The sequence below is a fragment of the Cryptomeria japonica genome, chromosome 2 (assembly GCF_030272615.1).
Source record: "Cryptomeria japonica chromosome 2, Sugi_1.0, whole genome shotgun sequence".
Classification (NCBI taxonomy): Eukaryota; Viridiplantae; Streptophyta; class Pinopsida; order Cupressales; family Cupressaceae; genus Cryptomeria; species Cryptomeria japonica.
The window spans coordinates 149,491,973-149,505,065 of NC_081406.1; the positions used below are offsets into that span (position 1 = coordinate 149,491,973).

Genomic DNA, 13,093 nt, shown 5'->3' on the forward strand with positions numbered 1-13,093 from the left:
TAATTGAATAATTTCATATAAAAGTAGAAAATATCTGCTTGATATTTATATAGTTTTCTTAATTATTAAATTTCAACTTTTAACAAACTTGTTAGTAAAATAAAAGTTACTTCAATGATTTTTGTTAATTTTATTTTCAATAAAATTGAAATCGTAATTTAATTAATTAATTTCTATAACATATTAATTAATTAAATTATATATATAATTAAATATACTATTTGAAATTACAACATATCAATTAATTAAAATATAGATAATTATTTATAATATTTAAATATAGGAGAAGCATACCAATAGTGTTATAGCTAATTTCATGCACTCACAAATCATAAACGATACATCGGATTTCAACATTTTTTTCTGTTGTTTTCTTTGTATGCGACTTAGCTATTTATAGCTATTGTTCTGGCTTCTAGGTAGTAACAACGCATGTTGTGGATTCCATTATGTGCGCAAGGGTCAAAAGGTGGTCAATTCAAAGTTTCGCTCGATACATACTTAAAGATGCCCCGATAACCGTGCACTACAACCACCTCAAAAATAACCAATACTTATGCATAAATTCCCTAGTCATGTGCTATGAGTATGAATCAAGTTGCACAACTCCTCCAATTAAAGTCCGAAATTCTAACTACTGAGATAAAATGGGCGACTATTGGTACATGTGAAATTTATTAATGGGCTTTGAAACATGGGCAGTGATTAATGCTCTTCCCCTAAAAATAATAGAAAAATGTCCATAAAATATTACCTAAGAGCAAAAAGATAAAAGTATGTAGTATAAACAAAAGTTAGAGAAAAAAATCCCAAAGAGTAGGAAGCCAAATAGAAGAATAGATTAATTTGAATGTTGGAGTTAAAGAAAAAAATTCGAAAGAGTAGGAAGGCAAATAGAACAGTAGATTTTGAAGCTTGGAAGCATTAGATCTACTTCAAAAAGGAAGACAACAAGCATCAATTTCAAATTGTCTAGTGAGCGTCATAAGACTATCAATTATGAGCTACATAACAAATGATGACAAAAAAAAAATCATGGTAAGATTTCATCCGTGTCATCTATCCTATTTTTCATAGGAATGAATTTCATAATATATATTAATAGTAGTCTTTAAAATCTTAAGCATTAAATCACATCAATTTCATTCACATTGTCAAATATAATAGTGTCATAAGTTTATGGACAAGAAGACATAATATTTATGGAGAGGTATGTCATAAATTTCTAACCAACTTAGTGTGGTTTGTACAATTATTTTTGAAAATCTAGTATAAATTTTGATGATAAAATCTTAAATAATTATTTTTTCATATTCAAAATATATATCAAAATTAATAGATCTATTTTATAAGATTTTTGTTGATGGCAAAAGACAGTTATGAACAAGAGATCCATTTCTGTATAGTTGTAAGATTTTTGTACTTGATTGTTAAGGATTGAAGATAAAAAATGTCTCTAATAACTACATAGCTCAATAAATGTAACATTTATTAGGTGCAAAATATTGTTCCTTTTGATCTACAACTAAAACTTTCTAGCCCTATTGCATGCAACTTCTATAAAGACCGTGTCCAGGTTATAATATTGACAACTTCCCTCTCAAACTAATTTACCTTAAACTCCTTGCAATCCAAATCCGACCAAGACTAAATCTGAAATGGAATTTCAATTGCCCTGAACCCAAATGGTTCAAGTTGAGCTATGTGATGTGGAAATCCAAAGCTGAACGTCTCACTTTTCTTATTATTAAATTGTTGTTGGTGAACGTCTCACTTTTCTTACCAACCATTCCACCAAATGCTCTTAATGTCAGAAGCTAGAGACTATTAAACATGCCTTTTGAACTTGCAAACATACTCAACAAATTTGGCAAGCAATCATGACCCTTATTCTAGCTTTATTTATCATAAAATTAAAATGGAAATCAGCCCTTTTAGGACTCCACTGCCCACAAAATATAACCTCAGAATCTTCTCATCAATGCATCCTTTTATATATTTGGATGACCCGATGCAAAGCTATCTTTTCTAACACTTTTCTTCTTATGGAAGTGATTATGCATGGATTGCTCTTTGATATTATTTTGCATCAGGTAGCACTTGGTAAAGTCTTGGAGGAGAATCACATCAGCAATTTTGAGCTCCAAGTACAATTATCAAGAGTGCAGTCTCAGCTGGCAGTTATAGCGAATGACCACAACAGACCTCTACTTAAGAAATTTAATATCATTACAAAAGATCTTATACTTTATGCTCTTTAAGATTAATAATATTTTCTCATCTTATAACTTGTTTTCGCTTAAGACGAGCTTTCAGCTATCTTGTTAATGTAATATTTATATTGAGCTTGTGTTGATACTTTCAGACTTTTTGGCTTGGATATTCCTCCACCAGACTGCTACTCTATATTGTATATTCTTTTAATTTTAATTATTATATGCATGTTTTGAAGTTTCCAGTACTGTTACTAGTTGACTTTAAAAAAAATACTAATAGCCAATGGTTGTAGAAATTTAAAAAACAGGTTCTGTTGCTAATAATACATTAAAAAACATAACACCATAAACAATGAGATTACTCACCTGCAAAGAGTCTCCATCCCAGAAAGGCGCAGCCATGAAAAACACTGCTAAAAACACCATGGGTGCAGCCGCCAAAGCCAGATTTTGCATAGTTCTTGAAGACCCATTTTCAGAATTATCTGCTTCATATTTCCTCACAATTGGCATGAGCAGAAATGTGACTGCAGATGGGACTATGGCGGCCACTAACAAATAGGAAGACCCATCTGAATCTGGAAACAATACCTTCCATGTTGTTGACAGAATAGCACTACTTAGACCAAAGCATCCCTTCATCAACCCCACCACTAGTCCTCTGTTATCTGGAAAATTATTTACAGAGGTCACCACTGAGACTGTGTTGAAGTATAAGGAGCCATTCATGGCAGTACAGGTAAATAAACCCAGCTCCCACAATGGAGGAACTGCTAGTCTCCCAGATACAAGTAGCCATAAGACCACATAGCCTGCCAAATTGTGGAGAGACCCAATGAGCAGAACAATCCAAGAAGGGAGGCACTGGTTTAACAGGCCACAGAGTATGCCCCCAAAAACTCCTAAGCTACTGTAAACAGAGATGGTGTCCAATTGCTGTTGGTTATATCCAAATCGGGTCTTTATGGCCTGAGAATATATACTGAAGCCAAATGATGGTCCTGCACAACATTCAATCCACATGCAGGCTACCAAAACCATCCATCTGTTCTAAACAGAATCATACCACCCCATTCAAGCCCTGTTCTTGGAAACTCAGAGAGCAATAATGAGAACAATCTCTTCAGCTACCTAAGGGTATTTTTAAAAACCATGAGAACAACAATGAAGAGGATTCAGCTACCTAATGGTATCTTTTAGGTGCTCTGTTCAACAATAATATTGTGCGTTAACGTGTGTAAGTGGAAGAGAGAATTTAGAATTTTCTCTTTGTAAAGCAGGCTGGATCTTGTTTTAACTTTTCTCTTCTCCAGGGTACTTGCTTGGCTTGAATTCTAAGCTTTTGGAGAGCAAATGAATGGTAGGGGACAGAAAATATATGGCTGGGGGTGTGGATGGTAAAAGCCACTAATGGTGAAATATATGCATAGACAATTTGTGATAGATGTGTAATTTTTTTTTTGGTAATTCAGGGTATCCTTGTGTTTCAGTACAGTTCTTGGGATGAATCAAGTAGTCTGTTTACAAAACCCATCAGGTGAAATCTAGGTCTCAGAGAATCAACGGATCTACGGGTGCGGATTAATAGGTGTGTAAATTTTGTTTGTAGTATAAATTTAAGGCTAGTTTTAGGTTTGTTTCGATTTTCTTCAGTTTTTCTTTCTAGTTTAGAGACATAATTTATCTCATACACTGTTTTGTTTTGTATTTTGTTGTAGAAAATAAATTAAAATACTAACATTCACATGTATTATATTATTTTTATTTATTTCTTTGATTCTAAATGTTTTTTAGTTTTTTGTAAAATTGCACACTTAGGCAAGAATATAGTTTAGGTTGAACATATCAAGAGTTCTTCTTATTAGCTTAAACTATGAGGGAGTTCTAGTGTGCTAGCATATGACTGTGAAATTTTGAGAACATATTGAAATAGAGCCACGGCTAAGATTTTATAAATAAAATATTTGAATCTTCACCTATAGTTTTGGATCTATAGATTTTGTCTCCTTTTTAAAAACATTGATCATTCATTCAAGCAATTGCATCATTACAATTCTTAGCTTATTGAGAAATTATATCTTGGTTGATCTCCATTTATCCAAGTGATTTTTGGAGCTCTTTGTAGCAATTTTGAGGTGTTCCTAGCTTAATGATAGAAGAGGATGTAGTTCTTATAGGAGCAATTTGCTCTCGTGTGTTTTCCCTTGTTAACAATATTGCTACATCAAGAGTACATATTTAATGTGATTAAGTGCACAAATGAAGCACATGGATAGACTAAGTTATTTGCAATAAGAGAGGGAATCGATGATGCTAGAGTTAAAGTCAATTTGTACTATTTTGGTAGTATCATTGGTGCTCGACATACCCAATTGAGTTAATCCAAGAGTTTGTGAAAATAAATTCACTAATAATATTACTATTCGTCTTTAAAATTGAGATCTACAAAAATGAACAAAAATGTATTGTTAAGCTATCTTGGTATATATATGAACATCAATAGACATATGATATGAACATGAAATATTTTTAAAAATACTTGTATAGCATATGACTGGGATAGAACATCAATAACAATATGAAAAATAAATATATGTAAAACATATCAACATGAGGAGATGCATTAGCTAACATAAGGGCCAATATTGGTGTAGATCAACCATTGTCAAAATCATACATCAATATTGTAATACCAATAAAGCAAGGGGAGATTGTTCTAACTAACTTCATTTGATTACTCATGATCAATGTTTTTCACATTTTGGTAATCATTAGGTCAATAATGCTTGTGAGAAGCTCACATGGCACCAATTGAAATAGGTTAAGCTCATCTTACTCTTCATCAATCCTATTTGACACATTGTAGAAGGCTAACCGGCATGTAGCATGGATTGTATGGTGATACATTGAGATTTACCAAGTGTTCAAAACTCATGGAGTTAGATAGCCTATATATAAGTTTGATAATGTTTATCATTTTCTAGTGGTTAGGCCTCCATGAAAGTCAAAATAATTTCTTATACACATATTCATTAGATCATGTTATCAAAATTTTGATCAATTTTATTTACAAATTCATTGTATTATACTAGAAAAATGGAATGTAGTTAAATTTAATTATGTTTAGATTTTAAATCATATAGTATATTTGAACTTAAGGTATTGTGAATTCTTAATTCACTAATGTTTATTTGGGATTGATTGTTGAATACTTAGTAATTCATTGTCTTGTACAATCACTATTTTCATTTAATGAGCAATTACATAAAACTTTTTTTTATCTTGATTTGCTTAAATATTGCTATGCACAACATTCTTTTATTTGTCTAACATTGTGTTTAAGTAGAAAAATAAAATTTGTACACCATTGATTGATTTTTGTGTTTTTATAGTGTAGCGTCCTAAAATTGTGACACTTGCAATTTCGACTGCATTTGGGTCTTCACGATGGCGGCGCAACGTTGAACCTGAATGGAGACCCCGAAACCTGTTTACGACACCAAAAACTGCATCTTTTTGCACCTTGGCCTGATCCTTCCTTGCACCCTGCTATCCCGGGAGGTGGGACTATGGCGCCCAGTGCCCTAGTCCTTCAGGACCATGGCGCCCAGCGCCCTGGTCCCTCAGGACCATGGCACCCAGCGCCCTGGTCCCTAGCCCTATTTCGAGCCCGGTCTCTGTTGGGCATCGGGTTTTTAAGTTTGCAATTCGGAAAATAATGTTTCTAGGTTAGCCTAAGGTCGAAAAAATCAGTCTATCAACCCTAATTGACAAGTATATAAACTACATTTCCCCTCCCATTTGAGGGGGTAAGAAAAAAAGAGAAAAATATATGCAAGCAAGAGGCGGAAGCGATATTCAAACATTCAAACATTCAAGCTTTCAAGCATTCCTTCAAACAATTGAGCATTCTAAGTCTCCATTCAAGGCTAAGTGTTGCATTCAAGACAAGGATTCAACCATTGAAGAGGAGATCACTTACAACATACAAAATACAACATTCATTACACCTTCGCATGTAAGAATACAAACATTCTTACAACAAGGTATCAGTACTTGTTTACATTACAAACATTTACATTTACAGCATTCTCATTTCTTGGTTAATTCCAAAACCGGGGTTTGGCCTAAAGGCAAACCCCTAATCCCTAACCCCCCAATCGTCTCTCTTTTCTGTGTGTAGGTTGCAGGTACGCGGCTGTAATTGGAGATCCGGAATCCTTGTGCAGAGACGAACAGATCCCCCTTCGTTTCGCGGATTTTTCGGAGGACCGTGTGCACTCCGGGCGCCATCGTCCCATCAACTTTCGCACAAATTTGCAGAACAGCATCATCTCGACATTTTACTGCTAATTTCAGGTCCGCAGCTTCATCCCATATCCCTATCTCCATTTATAAACGAATCTTTCCTACTTTACATGTACTCCTAGTTCAATCTTTCTATCTACATTCTTTACAAAAGAGGGTATCCTTGATGTCTCAACCCTTGAAACTCATTTAGAATCCAGTCTTGCATTGTGTGGGATTGGATCTTGTGAGTTTCAACCCCTCTTTTGAATGTAAAGTCTCTCCTAAGTGAAAACCGTCAATCCTAGTGACCTCCTCTCTCCTTGGAGCGGGGGAGAACACCTAGGGTTCGATTTTCCACTTTACATATAGTTAAAAAGAATATGTATAATTTGAATGGATGACACTTTTAATTTGTATTTCACAATTATAATTTATTGAATCTTTATATGAGCAATACTCTAGATCTTATCTTCTATAGTCTTAACTGTGTTTAGGAGATATACATATCTTACAATTTTAGAATTCTTAATTTTTTATAATTCTTGTATTATTTGATAGCGAAAGTTAGAAATCTTATTATTTCCCTTAAACTTTGTCTTATGTAAACTAGTAGATTGAAGGGCCGCAATCTTAATGATTAGCGCTACCTTCCCTATTGAAAGTTAAGCCCTTTTGATTGATTTATATGTTATGTAATTTTTTTTTACCAAATTAGGTTTGATAGTGGCGACTTTCTACTCTTATCATTTTAACTATACACTTTCAATGTATTCTAACATGATACATTCTCACCTTCATTATGCATTGATGGATGCTTCATAGTCATATAAAATGCATCAAGATATTTGTCCATGTTACTAATATTATATTTTCCTATTTTCATTTGCATTGCTGAACACAAACTAACATTTTGTTCTCCTCAATATATACTTCAAAATAACAAGAAGCTCACATTATGATATAAGTTCAATAATTTTCCATTCTAATATGTACCAATGCATTTAACAATATTACATCATGAAAGTCATGAACTTCAAGTTGAGAATCAACTCCAACACTATGATCACAAAGAAAGATATCATAGAATTGAGGCATTCAAACTTGTGTTTTTGTTACCACTATGCTAACAAGACCTATTCAATCAACCAATCTTTTTCTATAAACATATCTTGTTCTCCACCAGAGAACAAATGATGCTAATGTTGCAAACATAGTAATACTAGCCAAAATAATGAAGGTGAGATTAAAACATGTGCTACCCTTACACTTCCCTCCTCCTTGCTTAGTTGCCTCTATATCGTAGAGATACCCTGCAACCCACACAGGTAGAACATACAACACAATTGGATTACCCATCAGCATGGCATTGTATAATGTCCCAAAATGGTGTAGCCCGAATAAATCAGATACAACAATGGAACCTAAGCACCATATTGTTCCAAAAGAAAATCCTATCAAAATGGAACCTAAGTATAGAGCTTGGGGGGAAATGCTTTCTATTATTATAATAAAATGCCCACAACACAAAATGAACTGAGCTAGTGCAACTAATAATGACCTCGCTACTCCATATTTTGGGAGAAAATAATCTGATAAAGCTCCACTCCCAAAGCAACCTAAAAATTGACTTGTTGATATCAAAGTGACAAATATACTAATGTCTTGTTGTGTATATCCAAGAGACGTTGCAACCTGGTTCATGTTGCCAATTGTCACCTCACTTCATGCTATAGCAAGTGAAGAAGAAAACAAGACTAAGAGAAAATCAACATTGCAAATTGTTCTCCACAAAGAACTATTAGCATACTCAGTAATGGCATATTTTTCAAAATTATTTGGATCCTCTTGAGTAGTCAATGGCTCCAAAAGTGTTTTGTTTACAACTGAAGTTCTCTCATTAGTGCTCGTTTTCCATGCCACGTACAAGGGAATTACTAGAATGACAAGTGTAACAATGAATTTCACTTCATCTACCTGTAAAACCTTAATTTCTTAGTAAATCGTATTAAATAAAATGTCATGTAAATATCTGCTTAACAAACATTTATCTTATATTTTGAAAAACTAAAATAAAATTACATATTAATTAGAAATAGTATAAAAACTAGCAATTGAAAAGAATCGACATCTACTCTAACTATTCAAAAGGTGTGACTATAAGGTGACAAAAAGTGGAATGTAATGACATAAGTATGTTAAAAATAATAGTTAAAGAGATCAGACATGGTTAAAAAAATTAAAAAATTGAAGTAAACAAAATAAAATAATTCTTTAATAGTTCTAAAGTAAGAAAAATAACTCTTAGATAAACGAAATAACTCTTAAGTAAATAAAACAATTGTCATGTAGTGACGAGTACTTGCCTTTGTTAGTTTTCTAATTAATTGTAATTGTAATCTTAATCTTAGATGTAATTATAATTATAATTTTAATAAATTAGTTATAATTATAATTTTAATAAATTAATTATTAAAAGTAATTATTATTATTTTATTTTTACAATATATTAAGTTTATAATATATTAAAAATTTACAATAAGTTTGTTGTAAATGTAATATATCAAAATATATATTTTGTAAACTTGATAGATTTAAGAATTAATTTTATAAAATAATAATTTTGTGGCATTATTAAGAATTAATTGTAACCCAAAAGTACAAGTAGACTTTAATAAATAGACTTTAGAAAATAATAATTTCATGGCATAATAATTAATTGGCATAAAGTCTTTTCATAATAAATAAACTTTAGAAATTAAATTATTATATCTGAACCAAATAAAGTTCACATCGACCCAAAAGTTGGTGTGCATTAGAATCAAATGGCTATGTGTGGGATGGTTTGATAGGAGGTCTTTTTTTGCTTTACTCTTGTTGAATCGTTTTGTCTGGAGGGAACACTCTTGATCTTGACTATTTTTTCTTTTAGAGTAACTTTCATTACCCTCGGGAACATTTCTTGTAGTTGCTAATGATCCTTGGGAAACCTCAGAAGTAACAATCTTAATGGGAAAATAACCAGCTTCAATATTGCCATCAGAAGAAGCCTTTTGCACAATCCCAATGAATTGGTATTGCAGACTGGAAGGAGGAGAGAATTTTGGCTTTGAGGCTACTTCTAAAGAAACATGGGAGGCTACCAAATCAATTTGACCACTAGGAGGAACAACATAGTGTGATTTCGCCCCAACCCACCAAGTGGGTTTACTTCTTGAGGCATCACTTTTGTGAGTCCAGACAAATGAACTTTGACATTGCTAAGTGAGATGATTAGTTGAGAAGCATTTCCTAAATTTGAATGGGATCTTTACATAATCGATAGGTTTTCTCCATCACCTATTGTCAACTTTTAAAGAAATTTTTGTTGGGAGGCCATTGGAAAGATCCATTTTGACACAAAGATGAGCATATGTAGAATTCTCATAATTAATAGTTTCTTTCAAAATGCAATGATAATTACCTATGCCATTGCCAATGGCCTGGAGACACTAGATTTCCCAAAATTATAGTGAAAGGTAGATTAAGTGCACCCAGAGAAATGTAGAGGAGAAAACATCAGTTCTCAAATTGAAGGAGAGGAACAAGATTTCATGCACAAAAAAAACCAATTGAAGAACCAAGGCCAATCTTGAGCACCATCCATTTATCCTTAGAGGATTCAAATTCGAGGATGAAAAACCCCTTGGCACGGGGGTAAATACTTATTTCTTTTTGCATCCCATCTTTCTAGTATTCTAAGATCCAAGAGTGGAGGTCACATAGTTTTGGCCATGTCTTTATAAACCTATAGATGAGAGTGTGATCCTACAATAAATCTTCTTTGTCATGAATAAATCTACCCAAGCATATTTGAGATCTCCAAGACAAAGACAAATCAACTGAAAGGGAGAAGGCAATCCATGTTTGCACTTTGTTTGGGAGAAGAAGGGTTTTGAACTAGTGCATCATGAACAAACTTGCTTGAAATAATTAAAATTCAATAAATATTTGGTAAATAAAATTTATATGAAATAAAAATCAATGGTATAAACATGAATTTACATTATGAATTTTAAATATATTGATTTAAAGTTTAAACAACAAAATAAAATTTATGTGAAATAAAAATCAATGGTATAAACATAAATTTACATTATGAATTTTAAATATATTGATTTAAAGTTTAAACAACAAAATAAAATTTATATGAAATAAAAATCAATGGTATAAACATAAATTTTCATTATGAATTTTAAATATATTGATTTAAAGTTTAAACATCAAATATTAAAGTATAATATAAAAAAATTAATTTCTAAATTATACAATAAAATATTTAAAATAAAAAAGTTTATTTTCTTTTGTTATTTAAAAAAAAATTAATCCACTATTTCATAATTACAATGTATATCATTTTTATTTATTTTTTAATTATTAGTATACATTAAGAATAATTAATTTAGTTAAAAAATATATTACTCTAAATTTTAATTTTTAATGATTTTTTTTAAATTATGATAAGAAATTTGAAATTTAAATATAAAATTATAAGTAAATAATAGACTTTTAGAAACTAGAATAACAAATTTGTATTAGGGGCTGCTGTTTTGTAATACGGGTATATTTTTAAGCAGCTTTTTGTAATTTTGCTATGTTAAAGGGTTTTGGTCCTTTCAAAACCTGGTTGTTCCTTAATCAAAAACAAATTTGTATTAGGGAAAAAAAACAATGTAGATTCATAAAAAAATAATTTTAGATAAATAAAATAGTTTCAATTGAAATCTTTCTCATTTTTTTAGATAGATGTATTTAAGATATATATATTAATTGTTAACACACTCACTCCATCTTTTACTACCATTATAATTATACTGATTCTCTTAGTAAGAATATCATCCTCGGTCATATACTATGGCTTGTCTAAAGACTCCTTACAACTTTGTTGAGAGCAGCTTATTTAAGTTGCAGGTTTGGTATGATTTGATCATCAGGATAAAAGAGAGAGTTGTAGGATTAAAATGAGTATGATAGATTATTGAATTCAGTCTTAAATAAAAGTTCATACAATGAAATCCAGAAACTAAGCAACAATTTTAATGAAAATGTAGAAATCTCACTGTGCTATTTGTTTTTTCATATTTTTCTGTTATGTGGCAGAGATGCAAAACCTTTACTGTTTTAGGGATGAAAACTGTAGTTAAAAAAAAATATTGAAAACCAAATTCTGGTTCTTCAAATGTAGTACTCAAGGTTAAAAAAAAGGTTCTAGCCAGTGGTTGTAGAAAGTTTAAAAAATTAAGAACATTTAAAAAATGATCTTATAGCCAATGGTTGTAGAAAGTTGAAGAAAGATTCTGTTGCTGATGTAATTTTTTTTGACAGTCCCTGACTGTCTTATTTGTAATCTTTTTAACTTTGGAATCTTCAATAAAAAAAGAAAAGCTTCTGTTGCTAATAAATTAATAATACATTAAAAAAATAATACCATAAACAATGAGATAAATGACCTGCAAAGAGTTCCCATCCAAGAAAGGGGCAGCCATGAAAAACACTGCTAAAAACACCATGGGTACAGACGCCAAAGCCAGATTTTGCATAGTTCTTGAATACCCATTTTCAGAATTATCTGCTTCATATTCCCTCACAATTGGCATGAGCAGAGAGGTGAGTGCAGATGGGACTATGGCTGCCACTAACAAATAATCAGACCCATCTGAATCTGGAAACAATAACTTCCATATTGTTGACAGAATGGCGCTGCTTAGGCCAAAGCATCCCTTCATCAACCCCGCCACTAGTCCTCTGTTATCAGGAAAATTGTTTACAGAGGTCACCATTGAGACTGTGTTGAAGTATAAGGAGCCACTCATGGCAATACAGGTAAATAAACCTATCTCCCACAATGGAGGAACTGCTAGTCTCCCAGATACAAACAGCCATACAACTGTGTAGCCTGCCAAATTTTGGAGAGACCCAATGAGCAGAACAATCCAAGAAGGGAGGTACTGATTTAACAGGCCAGAGAGTAATCCCCCAAAAATTCCTAAGCTGCCGTAAACAGAGATGGTGTCTAGCTGCTGTTGGTTATAGCCAAATCTGGTCTTGATGGCCTGAGAATATATGCTGAATCCATATGATGGTCCTGCAAAACATAACATTCAATCCACATGCAGGCTACCAAAACCATCCATCTGTTCTGAACAGGATCACACCACCCCATTCAAGCCCTGCTCTTGGAAACTCAGAAGGCAATATTGAAGACAATCCAATCCTTTTCAGTACCTATTGGTATGTTTTATATGCTTTATTCAATAGAAAAAACAATGGGGGCAATGAGTTTGTTAGAAAAAAAGTATTTTTAAAAGATTGCAAAAAGATTTTCAAGAATCTTGGGGGACAGTAGGCCCCCTTTCTCAAATGTAGGCTGACATCAAGCTTTTCTGTTCTGAACAGAATCAGAAAGCAATATTGAAGACAATTCTTTTGGACGCGTCTATTCTAGTTCTAAAACGACAGTATGGATTGATTAACATGTGTGTTAGTCCCGCGTTTTACACTGTCGATTTTGCAATTATCGATTGCGATTGACTAACCTGTCACTAACAAGC

At 32.3% G+C, this 13,093-nt stretch overlaps 1 protein-coding gene across 1 annotated transcript; it reads right to left on the reverse strand.

Annotated features, from left to right (window-relative positions):
- Positions 1–7,515: 7,515 nt before the first annotated feature.
- On the reverse strand, positions 7,516–12,758 carry LOC131071321 (uncharacterized). Its single transcript, XM_058007110.2, has 2 exons — positions 11,993–12,758; positions 7,516–7,816 (listed from the first exon to the last, which is right to left on the reverse strand). The coding sequence occupies exons 1-2, from the start codon at positions 12,641–12,643 to the stop codon at positions 7,799–7,801; spliced, it is 669 nt and encodes a 222-aa protein (XP_057863093.2). The 5' UTR covers positions 12,644–12,758; the 3' UTR covers positions 7,516–7,798.
- Between the last annotated feature and the right edge of the window lie 335 nt (positions 12,759–13,093).